Source organism: Andrena cerasifolii, chromosome 2 (assembly GCF_050908995.1).
Source record: "Andrena cerasifolii isolate SP2316 chromosome 2, iyAndCera1_principal, whole genome shotgun sequence".
In the NCBI taxonomy this organism is placed as follows: domain Eukaryota; kingdom Metazoa; phylum Arthropoda; class Insecta; order Hymenoptera; family Andrenidae; genus Andrena; species Andrena cerasifolii.
In genome coordinates, this window is record NC_135119.1 from 2,940,856 (window position 1) to 2,965,389 (window position 24,534).

General features: G+C 39.7%; 1 protein-coding gene across 12 annotated transcripts in view; it reads right to left on the reverse strand.

The window, feature by feature from the left end:
- Positions 1-1,121: 1,121 nt before the first annotated feature.
- The window catches only part of Msn (serine/threonine-protein kinase msn), an 88,858-nt gene continuing 65,445 nt past the window's right edge, over positions 1,122-24,534 (reverse strand). For 8 of the 12 annotated variants that reach the window (XM_076830243.1, XM_076830252.1, XM_076830248.1 and 5 more), the window contains 6 exons: positions 12,896-13,048; positions 2,743-2,956; positions 2,450-2,670; positions 2,065-2,382; positions 1,686-1,985; positions 1,132-1,352 (listed from right to left, as the gene is read on the reverse strand). In XM_076830243.1, coding sequence (XP_076686358.1) covers positions 1,269-1,352; positions 1,686-1,985; positions 2,065-2,382; positions 2,450-2,670; positions 2,743-2,956; positions 12,896-13,048 — 1,290 coding nt within the window. In that variant the 3' untranslated portion in view covers positions 1,132-1,268. Of the gene's footprint in view, positions 1,353-1,685; positions 1,986-2,064; positions 2,383-2,449; positions 2,671-2,742; positions 2,957-12,895; positions 13,049-24,534 lie in introns of all 12 variants that reach the window. The other 4 variants (XM_076830255.1, XM_076830254.1, XM_076830253.1 and 1 more) reach the window with 2 other exon arrangements.

The window sequence follows — 24,534 nt, forward strand, 5'->3', positions numbered from 1 at the left end:
AAATTAATTGTGTAATATTTGCTTCGGCATCGGTGGGCCTTCCAAAGTATAAAATAAAATTTGTAACGTTCAAAATGTTTAAACAATGATGAAATAATAATCAATCTTACTACAAAAGTGTACCAGAATTTTGTGCATATTCTTCATACGTGCTCATTTTCTTTTATGAAAAAGGACATTGTGTGAGAAAGGAACCATACTTTGAAAAAATCCCTATGTGCTTTCATAAATTGTATTACATAGAGTAAAAATTTAGAGTAGCACAGAAATTTCTTTACAAGAAAATTTACAAATGCTAGTGCTGTCCCTTGTAAACTCTGCAAAATCAGTTGCGGATGCTGCAGGGATTTCTCGCCATAGGTTTTATGTTTTCGAATTAGCATACAATTACTCGAGCAAAAACGTTCATACTGATTATAATGGTGTTGGTGAGAGAAATGGTGATGAGGGTGATAATGGCGACGAGGACGATGATGATGATGATGATGGTGGTGGTGATGGTGGTGGTGATGGTGGTGAGGATGATGATGACGACGAAGACGATGATAATGGTGATGATAATTATGATAATGATGATGATGATGGTGGTGGTGGTGGTGGTGCTGGTAATGGTGGTGATGATGGTGGTGGTGGTGGTGGTGGTAGTGGTGGGGGTGATGATGGTGGTTGTGGTGATGGTGGTGATGGTGGAGGTGGAAGTGGTAGTGGTGGTGGTGGGGGTAATGGTGATGGCGGTGATGATGAAGGTAGATATGGTGGTGAAGGTGGTGATGGTGGTGGTGTTGGTGATGGTGGTGGTGATGATGATGGTAGTGGTGATGGTGATGGTAATGGTGATGATGGTGATGGTGATGGTGATGGTGACTGTGATGGTGGTGATAATGGTGATGATGGTGATGATAATGATATTGGTGATGGCGGCGACGCCGGCAGCGTCGGCGATGACGATGACGATGGCGATAACGATGACGATGGCGATGGCGATAACGATGACGATGACGATGACGATGACAATGGCAATGACGGCGACGACGACGATGATGATGATGACGACGACGACGACGACGACGATTATAATAAGACTGAGAATTATACTGATGACAATGTTGACTGCGTTGAGAACATTTTCCGCTTTTCATTACTTTGTTAAATCCTGGCAGTGAGAATCGTACCTTGAACGCTGAAGATGAATATTCTGATACACGTGGTAGATTTTGTGTTGGTAGTCGCGAAAATACTTTTAGGGCCAAATTTGGCCTCATTCGGGATCACCAGTTAGCCATGCCAGGTTTATTTAATGTCATGAAGTAAATCTGGCACGAACTCCCGCCTTTTGCCGATGAGAAAAATACCTAGACAATAAGATGGTAAGTAAAACAAATGCATAAAAGATTTACATACGAATTTAGCCGCGTATTCACCTGTGCATTCGACGCGCACCGATTTTTTGCTCGTTCGCAGCTCAGAGTGCGTCCGGGGCGCGTTCGGGGTTGAGCGAAATTTGCGGCGTCCATTTCATGGTATTGTTCGGACCCGAGAGCACGCTTTGATGGACCGCCAGCAAGCGGATCATCCCGAACGCGCACCGTACACCGAACGAGTAAAAAACCGGTGCGCGCCGAATGCTCATTCGGGGCAAATGCGCAAGTGAATACGCGGCTTTGAACATATGAAACTGAATGTACCTTATCATTACGCTCGCAAAGGAACTTGAGCCGTTGAGCTTTTTTGTGCATGAATACACCATCTAGGTGTCCACTTTCCACGCTCCTAATCTCAATCGCCTTGTTACCCCAGCCCATAATTTGCCCTGTACCAATATATGCAACACTTGTGGGCATTTCACCCCATTGGAGGACCATCGTCTTGGAAACTCTACCGTAAGTGTTTACATATACACCTTCGTTATCATAACACAACAATAATTGCATGCCATTACTGTTGGGTAAGGCAACGATGCAATGTGGACAAATTGGACCCTGAGTCTATAATTGAAAAGTATTTTTCATGTGAGTATATAACATTCTCAATTGTTTTGAAGTCTTATTATAGCGACATTCTTACGTGTTTTGGTAGATAAATATCGTAAACTGTGGCCGAATCCAAATCAACTGCATGAAAACCATCGGCACTGCCATAAATGACTTTCAATCTTGTACCTTCTTCTATAGTAAGATCCACAAGAAGGGGTCTATGTGCGAGTTCACCGAACGACTTAAATGCCATGAACTTATGGTACGGTTTTGGTGCCCAAGCATAAATTTCTATGGAATCTTTGAGCGCGATAACGAGGAACTTTATTCTCTCGTATTTGACGATTTTAAAATGCACCGCTCCTTGAAGATCGCCAACGTTAATCCATCCATTACGTCGCTCCACTTGCTGCAAAACGAAAATTAAAACCAATAAATAACTTTTGCCACATACTACCGGAGAATATAATACTTACATCACTGTGTCCATCGGTTCGCAAAATCTTACTCTTAAGCCAGGAAAGATAGTATACCCGTACTCGATTCTTTTTTCCACTAATTGTGACCAAAATGTTTTGACCTTCAAGGACTTCCATTTGTTGAAATCGTCTCCTACTTATCAATTGATAAACTTTGCCTTGACCACTTCTATCTAACAGCATAAGTCCATTCTCGGTGCCAATTAAAAGGTTTACCCCTGTTAGAATTTAAATGGACATAAAAATGAAATACTAAGAGATACGACGTACCATTTCTGTGATGTACATACCCCAAAGTGCAGCACAAAGTATTTCACTATTAAAACGTTTCTTATATTTCCGTATTTCAGGAGTATCAGACGCAAGATCGTGACTGGTTGGTGTTACGTTAACGTTCACATGTGATTCCCTCCTAGCTGGTCCAGCTCCAAACCCAAAGGTCAGGAACGATCTCTGCTTCTGTTGGAGTGCAAACGGAGGAGGTGATTTGACCGCTTGTCGATACTGCAACAAAAACCACTTTCAGATTGAACTCGAATCTAAATGGGACATAATATATATAAGTATATTGAGGAGATGTGTATGTTACTGTCTTTGGCAATATCGAGTAAATAAATAGAATATGATTATGTATAACATAGTAACGATTTAGAAGAAAATTAGGATAGATAAAGTAAATGTATAGAATGACATGCAATAAGAAAAGTAAAGGATTCATGCGAAAATTATCAAGTGTAAAAGAGCTTTGCATTAAACAATGAAGTCACATGCGGGATGTTCCAAAATTGCGGGACTTCCCGGAACGTGCAATACCCTGATGCAAAAAGACATCGAAAAGTCCTTTACCGTTTACGGATCCGAGGCTTCGTTCTCGAAATATTAACAGTGGAATATTAGCGGTCCAAGTTCCGGGACGCGCAATTTAAAGCCCAGTCAGCTGAGCCCGGGGCAGTGTATGCTCGCACGCACACGCAGGAGGCACGCGCAGATACAGACCTACACACACACAGTAGAGCCGACCGCGCTATCCCACTTTCATGATTTGAACCACCGCGGTCCATTGAACTATAGAATATCTGGAATCCGAACACGCTCCGTAAAACCCTAGACGGGCCGGGCCGAGGGATAGTTGCATTTGGGGGGGGGGGGCCTATTCTTTATTATACTATTGTACTGTAGTAAATGTACTTCTATCCTATAGTAAATTGGGCTACAGGCAGGTAGAGACGCGTGGCTAAACGTGAAACAGCATCACCCGCAAAGCAACTATCTCTTTTCAGCAGGGCGGTACGGCTCCTAATACCCACAGTTCGCATTCCAGATAATCTATAGCAGATCTCAATGGCGCGGTCGAGTCTACTGTGTGTTGGGCTGCCTCCACGCGTGCCTCCTGCGTGTGCGTGCGAGCGTACGCTGCCGCAGGCTCAGCTGACTCGGCTTTAAACTGCGCGGCCCGGAACTTGGGCCGTTAATATTCAACTGTTAATATCTCGCGCATAAAGCCTCGGATCCGAAAACGATAAAGGACTTTTCGATGTCTTTTTGCATCGGGATATTGCGTGTTCCGGGGAGTCCTATAATTTCGAGACGCCCTGTATACATATGACATACTACAAATAAATATTACACAAACAAAATTCATTCAAGAAAACTACTTCAACAGAGTATGGAAAAAAATGTAATTACACAGGCTGAAACATAGTATGCCTTAAAAAATCTGTGCGCGCACGCGCGCGCATGTACTGTAGGTGTGTATGGGCGTGTGTGAGCCCGCGCTCACACCCAGAAACTTCGTTTACTGCGTGCTATTAAGACCCCCAGAAACCAAAAGGAGGGTGGTAAATAGGAATCGCATACAGGAAACTTACATTCCTCGTGCAATACACGGTGTAGAGATCAAAAGTTAAGAGGAAAAGAAGGGAATGTTGTTGTGTTTCCTTTCCTTCGTACATGACAGAAATATTCTTGTAAGTGGAAACGGAAGCGACACTGAATTATAAACGGATAAATGAATACTTACATTGTAATTAGTATTGGGAATGGGGTGGTCAGTAGAAAGAGCCCTGCCCTTCGGATTAGAGCTCCCACGTGTCCCACAACACACAACAGAATCCTGAATTAGTCACGCTGACAAACGCAATTGCGACCGCTTACGCGGGTTCTCACGTAATATTAAGAGACGTAAAAAGTAATAATCGAAATGTATCGGTTAGTTATGCTCGAGTACATAGAGAAACGAAACGAGCTTATTTTCACTCGAATATTCCATCAATACAGATCAGAGTTGGGCAAAGATAATATCTAGGTAATATCTAGATAAAAGGTACTTACGGTTAGTCGTTATTCAAAGTTTGAATAAGGATGATTTAGCTTTAGCTTTAATCATGCGCCAGAGATGAAGCCAGTTATTCAAGGATCTTTAGCTCTTGGGTTGGGACTAACTTGGTTTCAGCTTTCATTCAATTTTTAGTCTAGAAAACGACTACCCGGCAAAAGCCTTTTGCGGCCCCACCCGCGCGCGGTCGCCTGCCGGTCAGATTCTACAGAATCTGAATTTGTTTATTTTTCATCGTATCAATATGAAAGTGACACCAATTTTAATGAAATGAGCTTTGAATTCTGCAAATAAATTTCTCACGTAATATCCTTAATTATGGTCCGAATTATATCATTTTTGGGACCATTTGTATTGGGAAGACATGAGGAATCGATTGGCAATACTTTCATCAACACTTATCAAAAATAGGAAGATTTTATGTGGCCCGTCGGTTTTATTGCTCTCGGCTGTCAACGGGCGGTCTACTACCTAGGGCCCGAAGGTCCTCGCTCCTAGCGAGAAAGCAAAACAGTGAGGTGGGTAGGTTTTTTCCGATAATCCGAGCCCAAAGACTTATCAACAATCGGAAGACTGTATGTAATAATTTTTTCTGCTCTATTTAAGAACAACGTAATAGGGAGCTAATACTCTAGGTCTTAGGATGTGCGGTATTGTGCGCTTCACACTATCATTTCTTAGCATTTATACAGGGTGATTCTCTAGCTAGAGTCGTCAAACGCGGTGCTCGCCAGCAATCATGTGTCTCGCTGAGTTTCGCCGGCTTCGACGAATCTGCAGGTCTGCATTTCTATTCAGATCTTTGCGAAAGTGACGTCCAATCGATTCCTCGTGTTTCCTCGATTAATTGGCCCCAAAAACGATATAATTCGGAGCATAATTAAGGATATTACGTGAGAAATTTATTTCCAGAGTCCAATTAATCGGGAGAACGTCAGGAATCCATTGGTGGCACTTTCATATTGATGCGATGAAAAATAAACAAATTCAGGCTCTGTACACCCGGCAGGCGACCGCGCGCAGATCTAGCCGCAACGGCTTCCGCCAGTTAGTCGACGGCTAGTCGCCTTCTAGAATAAGAATAGCATGAAAGCTGATCAACCTTATTCACAACCCAAAAGGAAAGGCCCTTGAATAACCAGCTTCATCTCTGGCGCCTTGAATAAAGCTAACTCGGGTGACTTTTAGTCGACTAAGGGAAAAGATGAAGTATCTTTAGTTGAAAAGTTATTTCAATCACTTTTTAGTTGAATAATGCCCAACTCTGATCCAAATATAGTAAGTAAGTGGTACAGATATAATGACGTCGTAAATTCGGCAAATCAAATAGCACGACCGATTGAGGCGAACAGACTTACGGGCATCTATAATACTCCAGTTTAAAGTTCTGCGAATTCTGTGAATGGGATTAATAGGAATTGAATCAGAGTTTAGATACTATATAAAACGCCCTAAATGAAACTCGAATCCGTAGTTTTCCATGTTTCTTTTAGTCGCTCATCTCGACACTCGAAACATGTTTCTTATTGTGTCTGATTACTTTTACGACTTCATTATATCTCTGCCATCGACTATACATTGAGTTCCGGTTCTATTTACGCCAGTTGGGTCCGCTTGTGAAACTATAACCGGGGACCAGGGTGGCGAGGAAACCGGCTACCAGCGGTGCTATATCAGAGTGGGGGCCGACTACCCACGTCCACGCATGCGCGCGATGACGTCGCGACCGTCAAACCAATCAACGCCAAGATGAAAGTCGCTGGAGAATTCGCCGACGCCAGCGCCAAGTCAAGCTAAGTGGCGTGAACGCGAACCAATCAACGCCTAGATGAGAAACGAAACGACGCCAGCGCCAAGCCAAGTGAGGCCGCAACCAACCAGCGTCGACAACCGATTCCCCGGCAACGCTGGTTGGCTGCGGCCTCACTTGGCTTCACGCCACTTGGCTTGGTTTGGCGCTGGCGTCGGTGAATTTTCCTGCGATTTTCATCTTGGCTTTTGGCACTCTAAAATAGCACCGCTGGTAGCCGGTTTCCTCGCCACCCTGCCGGGGACAACAGCGTTTTCATTCCAAGAATTACCCCATTTATCTCATATCTTGACTGACATTTGCACAAGCAGTTCAACCAAGACAGGGAACGAGATACACCGACAGAAAGCGAAATACAGGAACAGTGAGAGTCTAGCAGCTTTCGCGCGATCGGTAGTCGTTAGTCAAGAGCAATAAGGCCCACGTACGTGATGAATTATTCTCTAATAAAAATTAAAAGTTTTATACCGTTCAATAGATCTTTCTAGGGATATCACCGATGCATTGTTGAGATTTTCCCGACGAAAATATGTTCGAACATGTTCCCATTTGAATTACTTTTAACCTCAGATAATGTGCGACTGATTTTTAGAATTTACAAGCGATTTAAATTAGATCTAATTAGTAATAACTCGAATGAATTTGTGGTTGGACTTACTTTGATCGAAAAAACTCCGCCAACACATCAATAACACTATAGCGATGAGAAGATGTAAAGAAGAATATAAAAATTTCAATTTTGCGAGCTTTATTACTCTCAACTGCCAGCTGGAACTGACTCACATAACTATAACCGAGACACACTGTACTCAAATGTTTCGAAGTTATGCAAGGTTCAAATTGCAAATTCTGTGACGGTCCTTGAGCTCATCATTATCATGCTTCTTGTTTTGCTGTATGTACAAGGAAGATTTACTTCCAGTGGCAGGATTATTCATACTATGATTCAAGTAACATTCAGTAACTCCAACTTCTGACATGGGAATCGATAACTAATTACAAGTAATTAAGTAAACCACTGTGCTTGTGTGTACGCATGTATCTAACACATATTGAACTAGTAAGACAGAAATTAATATTTATATTTTTGAGTGCTCGTTTGCAGTTGCCACGAAAATGAGCTGACAATATATTCATATGTTTATCGAAGACGGTTATATGTGTAACTATACTACAGCAAGAAAAATCGACAAAAGTAATAGTAGAAACAGTTATCTATTACCTAACAAAATAATGAAAAAAAAGCAACCAAGTTTAAAAGAATAATACATTTTTTTTGCAATTCAACTGTATGTTGTCAAACTATACAAATGGGCTATGTTTTCTCTGGCGAAGAATGAATGTGAAATGAGCAGAATAAGATGACAAGTGTAAAAGGTGGAATTTCTAAAACATTACCAGATCGCAATAATAAAAAATCTATCTACTTGCTAATTATCAGAAGAAAGGTGTAAATAGTAAAAGGATTCTACTTTTTGTAATCTAACGCTGCGATATTTATTATCGTAATTAGAAATCTTAAAAATCAAGTATATAGAACCGTTATGCCTCTTTTCAATCTTAATTGTTATTATAAATGATCAATATCTATTAAAAAATAATGTGCGTAAATAAGAACCATTGGTACTTTTTTTTTCATCACCATTGTGTACCATTTTACTGCATTGTAATTGTCTCCCCTTCTGCTCTTGCCGTAGGCACAAACGTTATAAACTACTATACCACAAAAATAATTTGTCAAGATGCATAAACAATTAAACGCTGCTGAAGTAAGCAGTACTTTGCACGTCTAAATAATGCACGGTTTGGGATTGTTGCACTAAAATGATGATTACAAGTCCCGTAAATTAAATGTCATGTTCACTTTGATAAGTTACCAGACGTTGAAGACTATATAGCAAAGCATTCACAAGGTACTGACACAAAGCAAAAGACGCCCTATATGTAAACCCTCAAACTCGGCAGCGAGTAATATTATTTTCGCGTTTCATATTACTATTATTCATTGCTACCTCTTTTATTAGGAACCATCAGAAACGGGTATGTATATTGCATTTGATTTGCTCAAGTTCGTGGGTGAACACAGTAACATACACACACATATTCACGCATATATTGGCTCCGTTCATCGATCGTTGATTTATTTACATTTCTGTTGTTAATTTTTTTCCAAATTGTTCCTACTTGCGAAATAGAAACTTGTAAAATAGAAACTAAATTATACCTCTTAAATCGTACCTAATCGATAGAAGGGGAAAATTATATTCTTTGAAACTTTACGTTACTGTCAGTTTTATAAATAAGAATAAAATCGATAAGCGCAACCAATTACTGAATATACACTGTGACGTTCACAAACTCCGTGTCTCGATAAAGCATATATGTAACATATTAAACGTCAGAAGAAGAGAAAAGGAAGGAGGGAAACAATATATTATTAAAAAAATATGCGCGTACGTAGGCGCTAATATTTAAAACATCAACTGTCAATAATTTTCATTAACGGTGGCTTGTATTAATATTCGGGTACCGGCGACTTAAGAATTTTGTACTGTAAAAATTTACTTGTTATAGAGTTAGGAAAGTAATAACATTTTTATGAGTTAATGTACTTGTCATAATTGACAGAAATATGCATACAATACGTAATGAAAAAATTCGAATAATCTTCCGAATGGCCCCAGTAGTGGAAGATCGAGAGGAGATTTGGAGGGAGGAGTGAGGAGGGGGTGTGGACCCTAAATCTAAAATTGTAGCTTCAGGTATTTATTAGTTTCCAAAATATTAATAAAAAATTATTGTTAATTTTTTTTTAATTTTTTGGAACGTAGGTGCAAGCACCCCTACCCGGCGACCCTCCCGTCCCCCCAAACTGTTTTACGAACTTCTGGACGCGTTCCTCTTTACTCCGCGTGCTCCTCAGGCGCCGGAAAGGCAAGCGTATTTAGCTGAAATTCAAATTCAATTTTCTCGAAAACGAAGCGCGATATTAAAAATTGTACTCTATATTTTCGTCTTATTTTTGGCCTGTAGAATCACCCCCTAGAATATTGACTATCAGTAGAATAATACCCTGTATATGTGTACATAGTAGGCTGCGCTATTTCATTTATAAACTATAAACACTTGAAAACCGCCGAGTTTCTGTCAGTTGGTGAAATGGGAAAAACCCTATATGAAGATATTCGACGAATATATAGACGAATTAAAAGATAACAAATTTAAATATATATATATATATATATATATATATATATATATATATATATATATATATAGTTATCTTTTATTCGTTACTCCAAATTTTTATTTAGATAAAAATATCTGCCCATCTCTGCTTTTCAAGTTAGTCAGGCGTTTCAAAACTTGTCCAGTTCGCCCCCGCTTTGAACACTTGCCGACACTAATGAAAATGTAAATTTCTTTATATCGTCTATTACATCTTCACGAGGGTACTACCAATGTAGCTATAGTATTTAAGCTATTTATAATTTATAAATAATTGGAATCTTTTCAGAATTTCGTAGACAAATTGTACAATGTCTAAAGAAAAATCAAACAAATTAAAAAAATTATATGAAGTTCATCATGTATGAATAAAAATAGTCCGAAGGAAGTCGAGTTTAGACTCATTGTCAGTGTTATCAGAAGATTCTCGCCCACCCATTGGTACTACTTACACGAAAATCTACTAGAGAATATAGAAATTAACATTTTCATTACTCGTTCTCAGCCTCACTCGCCACCACAACTACAAAAGAAGTAGTTAAGATGGTAGATTACATGGAATTACAAAATGTAATACTTATGGAGACAGTAGGAACTGTATCAACGTGAAAACACCAGAATTGTACCCAGGATGCGAATCCCAGGGGGTGAAAAGACGTCGATGCTACTCAAAGTGTTAATTAGACAAATTACTGCAATCTATACTGTTGATCTCGTTTACTTCTTTTGCGGTGTAAAAAACTTCATTAAAAATTTGCAAGAAACTGATGCAGTTCTATAACAAGATCGCAAACTTTTGTACAGAGAAAATACAATAGAAATTCATTCATTACTTCACCATAAATTAACTACATCAAACTTTACCCACATGGTAAAGTCAGATAAAGCATGCGCGCCTGGTAGGCTAAAAATTTGATTGCAAAAGATCTGCTATTAAAATATAATAAATTTCAAATGAAAAATGTTCCACACGATAAGAAAAAATGGAGTATAAAACCTCAATAATAAAAAAAATGGCTTTCAATAATAGTAACAAAATATGATTGTTATAACAATTTACTACGATATAGGATAGCCTGTGATACTTATACATATACTGATATATTTTGTAGTTATAAAAGAAATTGTTTTTGATAACAAAAAAAATTATAGTGAAAATGCGGTGTTATATCTTATTTAAAATAAACAATGGATAATTTAGTTTACTAATTTTTTTCCAGTGGACATCTTTATAAATATCACACATGTCCTATTACCTATCTATTTTCGTTGTGCATTCGCTAAGAAAATTTAGCTGAAATTGATGATTCCATTCCAGATTTTCTTGCGAATTTTATACAGCAACAATTACGTATCAAATATAACACCAGAGAAAGCAATAGTGTTCCTAATGCATCCCTTAAAACTGGAAGAAATGAAAGGATGCATCACAGAACAAGAAAAGGACAGGTGAGGCAATAATCGTAAAATAAAATTATCTGAAATGTTGGAAAATTCAAAATAGTTTATGCCTCAAACTATACTAAATCGTACTAGAAAGTAGCAATAATTTATGTGAAGAAGAATAGTCTGGAAAATCCCATCTTTGTCTAAAAATTGCCAAAGTGAATGGTTATATTTCAGTTATCTATTCAACAACACATTCCTCATTTGGTACCTTTCCTCATTTATAGAAATCATGTCCAGAATGTTCCGCATGTACAAATTATTTTACGTATATATGAGTATCCTAAGTTGAACAGCATAGATCGTCAGTGATCCAGGTTAGGGCTCTTGATACCCGGTGACCCGGGTACTCGGTTAACCGGGTGATAACCGATTAACCGGGTGATAACCGATTAACCGGGTGATAACCGGTTAACCGGGTGATAACCGATTAACCGGGTGATAACCGGTTAACCGGGTGATAACCGGTTAACCGGGTGATAACCGGTTAACCGGGTGATAACCGATTAACCGGGTGATAACCGGTTAACCGGGTGATAACCGGTTAACCGGGTGATAACCGGTTAACCGGGTGATAACCGGTTAACCGGGTGATAACCGGTTAACCGGGTGATAACCGGTTAACCGGGTGATAACCGGTTAACCGGGTGATAACCGGTTAACCGGGTGATAACCGGTTAACCGGGTGATAACCGGTTAACCGGGTGATAACCGGTTAACCGGGTGATAACCGGTTAACCGGGTGATAACCGGTTAACCGGGTGATAACCGGTTAACCGGGTGATAACCGGTTAACCGGGTGATAACCGGTTAACCGGGTGATAACCGGTTACCCGGGCGCTACACGGGTCTGCGGGTAATACGGTTACGGGTACTCGATACTCGTATGATACGGGTAACACAATCCGACAGCCATCTCGGGCAGCAAACTTCACGCTCGTCGAAATCGCTTTCTTCTCTCCCAGGTCACGCAATGTACTATTGGGTTATGGCCATATAAGAAAGGATTTAAAAGGAACTTTACGAGAAAGAAGACAACGAAGCGTGTGTACAATTGTATGTAAAAAAACGAATTTTTTTATATATGAATAAAGATTCAGAATGAAGCGACTGAACTTACTATTAAAACATTGCATGTGCATTGTACACAAACGTTACGAAATAAAATATTTTTAATTTCTATTTTTTCTTTCATGTTGAAATATTTTACAGATTACAGATAAATATAAGACAGGTGTAATGTTTCTTACGATCCACTGCAATAGCCGGTATTTCGTCGATTACCCGTATAACACGGGTATCGGGTAATCGCAACCGTATTACCCGCAAACCCGGGTAGCACCCGCAAACCCGGGTAGCACCCGCAAACCCGGGTAGCACCCGCAAACCCGGGTAGCACTCACCAACCCGTGTAGCACCCGCAAACCCGGGTCACACCCGCAAACCCGGGTAGCACCCGGGTAGGACCCGGTTCACCGGGTACCCGGGTAACCGGAAACCCGCGAAAAGTAAGAGCCCTAATCCAGGTGGCATCAAACGTGTTAAATGTAATTAAATCTGTGCGAATTTGCACTTTCGCATCTATACATAAAGAGGAGGTGATAGATGGAAATGTATATCTAACCTCCTCGCTGGTTGATTTGTCCTGGCGTTGGCTCGGTGACGAGGTAAGAAGGTCAGGCAGGACAGAGCTGGGCCGTGAACCAGGGGATGAATCGGAACGTTGGAAATCACCTCCGCTACCTCCACCTCTCGGCCGATCACCACCGTCTCGGTTCTGTAAAGTAATCCATCGACATTTAAAACGACTATTAGCACGACACACAGTGACCACGCAAAAAAGCTCAGAAGGTTTACCAAAGGATCAAGACCTGAACTTCTTTCTTGAATGATAAACATCAATATATAATCTTCAGTTATGATTTCTAGTGCTGCATTACGTAGGTTAATGCTAATTTAAGTGAGAAAAGGGGAATTAATGAGTAATGGTAAGGATAATTCAAATTATCAAGAATCTCGTTGAACAATCTACTTGGACTCGATTCAAATATTTTTTTATAATAAGACTTCCTTGATTATTTATCCTTCCCTCGTTGTATACATAATCTACTGATATCAATTCTAACAACAGATGTATTTCTATTATTGCATGGTAAATTTACGTAGCTTAATTTGATTCACTTGTATAAGTTCAGGCCCCAATTCAATGATGCATGTTGAAATTAGGTAAATAATTCATAAAAGAGTAAATTGAAAAATCGAAAGAGGCGCAATGGAGTACAGAACAAAAAGGAAAGGGGACGCTACGAAATAAAGGACAATGAGAAGGACAGTAGAATACAATTGAAAAACCAAAGACGCAAGCAAAGAATGAACAAACCCAAAAGGAAACTGAAGAGCTGTGCAAAAAATAAGCAATTAAAAAAATAAGTACTAGACAAAATGTAAATAACTCGATGGATTTAACAAACCTATGCATCAATGATAAGCCTAAAAAACTGATGTACATTTGTTTTTCGCACGCATACACGGTAGGAAAAAATAGCTTATACCTAAATATACAACACAGTGCAAAACACAAATGAAATGAATTCATGCAAAATGTGGATTAATTAACAAATATCATTTCAAATTTCACTTTATCAGTTTACTGCGCAACACACATAATGGTACACATTTTCGAAAAGAATAACAGAAGCAGATAATAGGTCACTTCGAGACTCTTTTTTTTTTAACGTTTCTAACACTAATGAAGCGTGCAATATGGTGAAATATAAAACTTCTTACGGAAGTATCGCATTACACATAAATTTATATACATACACGTGTTTATGAAGGCGACATTCGTACCTCGAAGATTTCTGATGTATTTCACACGCATTACATTGCAGCTAGAATTTCCTTGAATAATAAATATACAAATGCCGTACGTATATCATCTTGTTGCAAAATGAAAATAACGAAATCAAATTACCGACTTTAAGGGTGTATTGGACCTATCTTCAAAATGGTACCAAGTTGATGAAAATTTGTGAGATTGTTCTTTCTAATCTTCCTGATGTGCTCTAAAAATTTTAAACGAATTCACTAAATGATTGCTGAGTTATAACGATTTTAATTTTCACTGATTTTACACGTAGGGGAGACCAGGGCTAGTTGATACGTTTTTCAGTTTTCAATTTTTTTTCATTTTTTATTTGAATTAATTACTTAATAACAAATATGCGAAAATATACTTTGGTCCTTCCTCTTTGATATATTGTAAATGAAAAGTTGAGAAAATACATACAAAATGAATGAAAAAATGTTATTTGGATCAAGGTAAAATGTATCAATTTACCCCACTGCTGGGCTAGTTGATACGCTATTGTGTTTTCATTTTTTTTATTTTTTATTTGAATTAATTACTTAATAACAAATATGCCAAAATATACTTTGGTCCTTCCTCTTTAATATAGTAAGCGAAAACTTGAGAAAATACATACAAAATGAATGAAAAAATGTTATTTGAACGATCAATTTGTATTTATCAAAAAACGAAAACAGTTAAAAAACGATTGTTAACGCCAATGTACACGCTCGTATGCTGGATCGTAGGAAAGAATTGAACAACAACAATCTTCACATATCTCCCTCAAATGGAGCTGCATATGTGTCGAGATAATCGTCTATATCAACTTGCCCCCTGTATCAACTAGCCCCGGTCTCCCCTACCCTTATGGGAAGAGACGACCTTTACAGATAAAACAGCTGAAAAAATATTAAAGAAATTGTACCAATGTTTTCAAATTTTTTTTACATGTAGTATACGGGTAGATGAAAATATCTGCAAATTTTCAATTGTTTTCACTACACCGTTTTAAAGAAATAAATTGTAACTTGAGAAAATTGTGAATTCAGGGCATTTTCACTGGCAAAAGTTTAGCAAATATTGAGAAAGCTTTTGTAAAATGAAAAATACCTACCTAGGAGTAAAAATAAGACTCCAACTGTCCCTCGAGTCCCTTGCATCTAGATTTACTATACGTAACACGAAGATATTCAAGTATTTCAAGTTTCGTATACTTTTGTCTAATATTGTACGTCCGATACATCCTTAATGAAATAGTTGTATTCGTGAAAGCATGAAACGGGCAACGACTTTACAAAATTACGTTAACGGTATCACTAACAACGGACACGGTTACTTAAATTCAAAGTGCAACAATAATTGAAAACTTATTCGAAAGTTGAGGCAGTACGCGATAACGTATCTTTATGATCCGTTGAATCACTAAGAGTTTCAGTACTCGTTATAAGTCATTGCTTGCGTATTTATTTCGATCAGAATTGGTCGTAAAAAGAATGCTTAAAACTGTTAGTTATCGACACTCACTTTACCACACACTTAAAAGGTTTGCTATGCGCATTGACACAATGACTACAGAAAATAAACAAGCACATTGATTCGATAGCTAAATAAGACAGATAAGCGCAACTGAAAATACATTTGTATTGTACCTCGTAACATAGACAATTCTATGCTGAAGCATCACTGTCCAAGATAAATACGAAAACATTCAGCATTTGGGTCCTACACTAGTTACACGAATTACAGTGACAAAACACAAACTGGCAGTTTGCACCATGCCCAAGAAACACGTGTGTAAAATAAAAGCATGCTTCGCACATGCTGCGACATAGCGATACAAATATACGTCACACATTATGTACGCCATAAGCGTCATGCAAAACGATGACTGTAATTCCGTAGAAATATATATTATATACAATGTATATTTAAGAAAAATATATATCTGTATAATATATATTCGATTTAAAAATAAATGGTAAGATATATAAAAAATACATGTATACATATATATACGTATAAATGTATGTATTTCTTCTTTTTTCTCAGTCTAGTATTTTTCCACGCTATCCTGGTTCTACTGTCGCACTTCTTTCTCTCTGAATACTCTATTTCTCTGTGAGCATCATTTTCTTGCGGATGACTTTTTCTCTTGGAACCTTCTTCATTCACGGCCGTGCAATTTTCAAGCAGACGGTATTAAAATCTGTTAACACAGGACACACGCGTACACTCCATATCGACGATTAATTGCTTTTTCACCTCTGTTTCCTGTTCTTTCTTAGAAAGTGGAAGAATCTCATCCGATACAAAAAGCGTGTCTGAGAACGTTGCTTATAAATGATCACGGGGTAATTATTAATATTTAGTATTGTTTCAATTTTTAGCATTCCTCCCCAACACTTTGTTGGATACCAGGAGAATTTTCAATAATCATGCTTCGGATTAAAATTTTTAAAGTTTTCGTTCCTCTATGTCAGGGCTGCGCAGGGAGCCGTTTTTAGCGCCTAGCTGCGAGCAACCCGCCTGTCCCGTTGCTAAGGTTAGAATCGGTGAGGCGAACTGCAGTAGTGTACGTGCATTTGGTATGACTTGAACCCAGCTATACACTACTGCGGTTCGCCTCACCGATTCTAACCTTAGCAACGGGAGAGGCGGGTTGCTCGCAGCTGGGCGCTAAAAACGGCTCCCTGTGCACCACTGCTCTATGTTCTGGTATGAACGTGAAACATTTAAGAGAAGAATTTGTAGAGAGATTACACAGCAATCGTTAGTAATGTATCGTAACTTTGTTAAGTACTAGTAAAACAAGCATTTCGTTCTTCTCGTTTGAACGCAATTACAAGATCAACGCATACAATCCAGTAAAAAAAAATCAGAAACAATCTTTTATGGTGGGAGAAACGTTACTTTGTATGTCAAAGTCATCGTACTTTTACCATATTTATTTTTAAATTAATTAATCGTAAATTCCGGTAAGCGTGTCTAGACACTTCTAAGACAAACACTGGTAATTATTAGTTCAAATGCACACGTATTTATGCATATGCCAAAGAAGCAGCCAATTAGTATATAAATGTAAGCACACATGAAATTTGGCAGAAGTATGTTAGTCTAGAAATAGTCTAGAAACTAATTTCGCATTGTCATTTCCTTCGGTCAGTCTAAAACGCACCCCCTCCCCCCACCCTTTGTAGAAATACTTTAGATTCAAATTAAATGTTTATGAACTTATATCACTGATCTCCAATTAATGAAGGAAGGAATGTCACATAAAAACGGTTCATGTACTGACGAATCTCTGTACGAAAATTGTGGTCCTTTCGTTAATGTTAAGAGGCAATAAGGTGTAATGAAAGTTGTCACTGAATATGCATAAACCATGATGACAACGACAATTTCCAAAGACACGCTTTCGTTAAATTTGGAACCGCCTTGCTCCGTATCCCGCAATGTTCTGTTGCGACGATTGCAACGATATCAGCAATTTTTCCTTCATACGACTGCATTACATAGAAACAGGACGAATGTCCTCAAAGAATTTCCATGCGGTTAGTTTTCCTTTTTACGCATGGAGCTTTGTGATGTCAATAAATGTCACTGAAGAGATCTAGCAAGGTTGAAGTTCTGGCATTTGTTGCGTGGTCAGTTGTATGCATTACTCGGAGAAAGGATAGGATTAGTTCTAAGAGAAACGGAATTGTTATGACGGTAGTAGAAGTGATGATGGCGGTGAACTAATGGCAGGAGTGTTCGTGATGATGGTGACTGTAGGTAATACTGGTAATAGTTCTATATCAACCGCACATACTACATCTCCTTTTGCATAATCGACATTCCGTAAACGAACTAAATTCCTGAACACTAAACGTGATGGATAGAGAGTTCAGGACCTCGCCAGGGGTCCCAGGGAAGCCCCAAAGTGAAACTCTCACGTGGGATACTCTCCAAGTGATCGACAATCACCGATTATGATGAAACTTGGGTATTTAGTAGTTCTTAAAAAAATATTTAGTAGATGAGCAAATATGACAATGATCTTGAATGAAACGATTTCTTTCTCTAACATTTTCCTGTGTCATGAAAATGAACGGAGATATTGCAACCGCTCGAGTTATAGGAAACACCCCGTATAAAACAATATAATTGAACACGTTCAAATACAAACATTTGTACTACCGACATGTTTTGGTCTGTAGTTTACATCCGCAAAGGGTAATTATTTAGAAGTTTTCTGTCCTCACCGATTTCGATGATTTTTGGATATGTTATTAAGATCAAGATTCTGAACAACTTTTCCCTGTATATATAACCGCCGCACGGTATTAGTTTCCGAGATATTCGCAAAAAACTGTTCTTACCACTGCATTGAATTCGATCCACACGTGCATGATGCGGCAGCGTGTACGTCAGCACGAGACTAAGGTCGTGTTCAGATATATTGGCCGGGGAGTTCGGATTCCTGAGCAGCGCGCGAGGAGAAATCAGCCACCACCACCTGACGATCGTGGATTGGCAGTTGAAGTTGCTGGGCCCCCGAAGGGTATGGTGGGGTAACGGGAACGCTGCTTGGGTCCGCCTGAACGTAGCCGTGTGGCTGTTGTTTACTCTTAGCGTGATAGTTGTGTGCGTTACGAAGCTATGCGTAAACTAATCGAGTTGAAACTATCGAGAAAGAATCAATGTTCTGACCTATAAAACTCCCGAATCTCCTCGGACCTAACGCACACCTATTCTGATGTATGTATTTCTACGATAAGAACTCGGTTTGACCTACACGTCAGGAGCTCGGCGCTATCCCCACCACTTCTGACTCGCTCTTGTTCTGCGAAGGCGAGAGCGAGATGGAACGAGAGCAAAAAAGAAACGAGGAAGTGGTGGGGTTGCTTTGCTGCGTGTTACGTACCTCACCGAATCCCCACCACGCGACGAGCAGGCCTAGCCCGAGAGAGAGTGAGAACGTAGAGAAAAGGAGCACCGAGGCAGGCAAGCGGTGTGGGGGGAGAATACCCCTCACGAAACTCACCGGCCAATATGTCTGAACACGACCTTAGTGATCCTCTAGGGAGTGATTCGGTATAACCACAGCCATTTTGGAGCAAAACCGGAAATAACATAACCTAAACGTTTATCTATCTCTTTCTATCAGTATTCTCTCTCCATTCTGTCAGTATTTCTGTTTCCTTCTATCAGTATTTCTGCCTCTTTCTTTTTTACAGTTTCTTTCTCTGTCTACTTCCACTTTTGCTCCAAATTGCGGCAACCAATCAGCGTCGATACACGTTGTTCTGATCACTGCCTAGTCTGTCTAGAACAGGCTTGGGAATTAAGTGAACGCGGCGGCCGATTTTTAGAGGCAACGCCTCCTTTCTCCCGCCGCGCGTCTTGGCCCCCGCGGCGGCCTAGGTTTTTGGAGCGCTTCAGGTCCGTACCACGTGAATCGCGCATTCACAAAACAAAAACGCATCGAAAACCGTGCTCTCTGGGACGATGTGGAAGCCTATTGATACAACATCGCCCCAATGCGCCACGCGCAGTTCATGTGGTACGGGCCTGAGGCGTTCCAAACACCATAGCCGCCGCGGGTACCAAGACGTGCGGCGGGAGAAAGGAGGCGTTGCTTCTGAAAATCGGCCGCCGCGTTCACTTAAAGGCTCCCCCAAACCAACGCGAATATCCGCTCCACGCCGCGGATCAAATAAGGCAGCAGTTTTTTATACGTGGTGGCTTATGGGCAGCGTTATCTGATCCACGCGGCGAAATTCACGTTGGTTTGGGGGAGCCTTAATTCCCAAACCTGGCCTAGAGGATCACTACACGAGACCGCCGCTCATCTACTGTTTCTGCATCTACGTCGAGGTGACCGGCAGGCAACGTGTATACCGGGTAAACTAAAAGGTTCGAGTTAACCAATTTCTTTTTTTTTCACCTTGCGTTTCCGGTACGCACCGTATTCCACTTTCCAACTTGTCCGAGTATTAGTATAGGTTGGAGATAGATTAGTGTGGGAGCGCACGCCCGCTCGCGGGCGCGTAAAGCATGGTTGCAAACCGATGTGAGTCGGGATGTTGACGGGAGCCCCCACAAACCTAACAGGTGCTATCGAAAGCACCCTCTTCCTAGCAAAAAATTATGTTTTAGAACCAGAGGCATCCTAATATCCAGCTGCGCCAGCGCCGCCGAACAGAGTCAGGGTTGACGGGCATCCGCAAGTTTCTGGTTCAAATCTCGAAACTCACATCGGTTGGCTACCACGATTTACGCGCTCGCGAGCGGGCGGTCGCCCCCTGCGCTAATCTAGTCCCAACCTATACTAATACCCGGGGACTGATCTTCGAAAAGTGCTGTATAATTCGCTAAATATAAAAAAATCAGCAACGAAATTAAAAAATCCGGCCGGACAGATCGATAGAGAATTTAATTGCGAAGAAAAAAAATCGTCAAGTTTTCTGAAAAATTACGACCTATAGGGTGATTTGAACAAAAAATGTCATGTACCACTGTGCGGCAGTCTCGTGCTGACGCAGTGGTAGCAACAGTTCTTTGCGAATATTTCGGCAACTACTGCCCTGCGGTGGTTATATGCACAGGAAAAAGTTGTTTAGAACCTTGATTTTGATAACATATCCAAAAATCATTGAAATCGGTGAGGACAGAAAACTTCTAAATAATTACCAAATTTTCTTGGGAGGTGTGCACCTGCGTAACTGAATTCGCTGTTGAATAAAAATAATGTTCACATTTAAACTTTTCGCCAACAGCTAATTATAATTTTCCAAATATTGGTACGAAATAGGTATGTCACCTCCAACATTGAAAGTTATTTTCATCCCCTAGGTATGGATGATAGAAGAAAGTATGTATCAAAAATTTTCTTAAGAACTAAGAAGATGAAACCAAAGTTTCATTAAAGTAAAAAATTGTTATTTTGGGGATGTCCCTTGTCAGATTTTAACAGGTTTTTACACACGGATAGAGATTGGGATATGTAAAGCTAATGATATGCGACTTGAGAGGTAGACTGTTTACGAGCATTTTTATCGTTACAATCTTAAGAGGATTTATCTTCTATCTATAACATAACACAAAGTCTACAACTGTTTAGAAGTTTCCTCTGCGAAATTCGAGTCCCGATGGTACTTTTTCGTTAATGTATAGCAGCGCTGCCCAAGGTCGCTTACGCGTAAGCTCGGGGTTCTCCCACTCTCGTCCGCGTTGTCAAGGATACCGCGCGATGCTAGAGAGGCGACCATGACAGACCAGCTGCTAGCCTGGCTAGTCCGCCATCGGAACCTTCGTAGCGTCGCGGGATCTCCATGACAACGGAAGATTGGAAGGGGAAGCAGGCGCGTGAGGGGCCCCTACGGTGGACAGCGCTGATGTATAGCTTCCTTGTATCACTAAATTATTTTAATGTTGTACAGGAATGCCCCAAAAATTGAAAGATTAGTGGTTCCGGCCAGTTGCAATCAGAGAGGTCTGGAAACTAATTTCATACATCCAATTTTACGCTATACTGATTGTGAGTTAAAAGCCGCGGGTCCACCCAGAAGCTAAGCTAAGCTAAGCTATGCTAAGCTATTCTATGCTATGCTATGCTATGCTATGCTATGCTATGCTATGCTATGCTATGCTATGCTATGCTATTCTATGCTATGCTATTCTATGCTATGCTATTCTATGCTATGCTATTCTATGCTATGCTATGATATGCTATGCTAAGCTAAATTTAAAAAAATTAGCTACAATATATCCTTATGGAACCGTTTCCACCAAAAGCTAAAGTAGGCTGTGCTATGTTTTTTCGGAAGCTAAGTTAGCTCGACATAGCACGAATATAAAAATGCTTATACATATCTGCAAAACGAAGCATTATCAATTTAGGTTTTATGGATTTTGAATATATTGTCAGGGACATGATTCTAAGCAATTTTTTCCTATACATACAACCGGCCCTCGGCTTTAATTTTTTAGATATGTATTCGCAAAAAAACTCTGATCGCTCGTTGATCGCACTAGGAAGTTAAAACCGCTTATCTAATCCCAACCAACTCTGACAGTCGATGCAAAGGAAAACACGGAAAATTCTAGGAAAATCCACTCGTTCTGGGTTTTCGTTCGTATCGACTGTTGGAGTTGGTTGGGGTTACATTGGTTTAGAAACACTTTTTTTTTTATGTTAATCCTCAAAGGTCACACTGGGGTAGCGTAAGCCAATCCGTTAGAAAAACTCGCATTTCTCAAGAGTAAAGACTCCCCCAAACCAACGCGAATTTCGCGAGGCGGAGCGGCTCCGCCGCGGATCAGATAAGGCTGCCCATAAGCAGCCACATATAAAAAACTGCTGAACCGCGGCGGATCCCGCTGCCGCTGCAAATATTCGCCGCGCAGAGCGGATCCGCCGCGGATCTGGTAAGGGTGCCCATAAGCCACCACGTATAAAAAATTGCTGCCTTATCTGATCCGCGGCGTGGAGCGGATATTCGTGTCGGTTTGGGGGAGCCTTTAAGGTGTAGGGAGTTAGAGCTTTAGGGGGAAAAAGTTTAATACTTCTTCTAAGACCCCCCCGCACCCCCCAAACCACCACCGCCACCACCACCACTGCCACCAAAGGATCGCTATTTAGTATGCCTGAGTTTTGAAGCAGCCGGGTAATAGCATTGCAAATGTAGTCCATGGGTTACGTTCACCCAGTGTGAATGTAACGTTAGGAAATCCATTAATGGGGTATATTACACCCAAAAATTGGATTTTTTCTGATTTTCTAATAGTTTGGGGAAAACTACAATTTCCCGAAAATTTTGGTCATTTTCAAATAGCTGTATCTCTGCGAGAAATGGTCGCACAAATTATTTAAACAACGCACTTTAAAGCTTAAAGTTTCTAGTTTTTTTATCAAGGACTCAATTTTTTCATCCATTATGATACTGTTAAATACATGCTTTTTGAAAAATGAAAACGTAGATATAAATAAATAATTGGATACATTTTTTCAATTTTACTACATTTGTCGAATAAATTATTATTTCAACCATTTCATCGTATCATTTGACATTTTCGGATCTGATTTTCATTAAATACATGCAATTTTTCCGAGATTTTCATTTCAGCTCTCTGCCACTGCTGTTTTTGATCCGCCATTTTAGATTTTCAAAGTCATCAATGAAATTACTTTTAACACTCTATACTTAATGGCAGCAGCAGTTTGTCCATATTTTCAACGAAAAGGACGATTTTTCACAGACAACAATTGTTCGGTAGAAGTAAATGATTACTGAACTTCACCACGGCAAATAATTATATATTTTTGAACCAATCACAATAACGCATTTTTTCTTAAAGTATGACTCGAAACCTTCCGATTGCTGTATAATGAAACCCTCGTATCTTTTTCTGAACGGAACTGCGATTAAAGGGAAGAAACAAATTTTCAGCACTTTCTCTAACATGATCACTTTATCTTCGACATATCTCGAGTATCAAACGATTTACGCCTAAATCACCTATATATGCTTTTTTCCTTAGTCTATTGCGAATCGATCAAAAGAAAAGCCATTAAAAACGGTGCAGTACATCCAGAGATATACATAGGCAAAATAACGTTCCGGGTTATGTTAACCCATGTGTGTCTGTAGTGGGAGCAATTTATAGTGTGACCACCTTTGAGGGTTACATCTCACAGGGGACGCTAAACATGTCTAACCCCAACTAACTGCCGATAAGTTTTTTGCGAATATCTCGAAAACTAAAGCCGAGCGGTGGTTATATACATACATGTATATAGAGAATAGTTGTTCAGTATGTGGGTCTTGCAAACATATTTCAAGGTCATTGAGAAATCGGTACTTAAACACCTTTTCTGCATAATTACCGATATAAAATATTTATAGTATATATAAAATCGATAATTGTGCATAAAAGGGTACATATCAGCGATTTTGATGAAATTAAAATCTATACTATTATAATAAAGCTACAGCGTTTGTTTGTATGTACACAAAAATCTCAGAAACTACTGAACCAATCATTACGAAATTTTAACTACAGCATCCTTGAACAACAAGAACGGACATAGGCTATGTTTAATCACGTAAAATATAATGAATCTGTGTACATAAAGAAATCATTACTCGGCCGGCTGCGATAGATACTACGCGACGCGACCGCTAGGTGGCGATCGGGCCGAGCGCTTCTCGCAGGTGCAATACAGCAGTCATGCCTATAAGAGAGCCGGGCAGATCGTGTATGATCACTCTCGAGTACCGTCACTTTCCGATAAAGTACATTTGAGAGTCGATTTTTATGTTCCCACAAAACTCAAAATCAATTGAACCGATCTTGGAATAACCGAAGAAAAAGTAGTTGCCGTTATTACTGATAATAGTGCCAATGGAATCAAAGTTGTGCGAAAC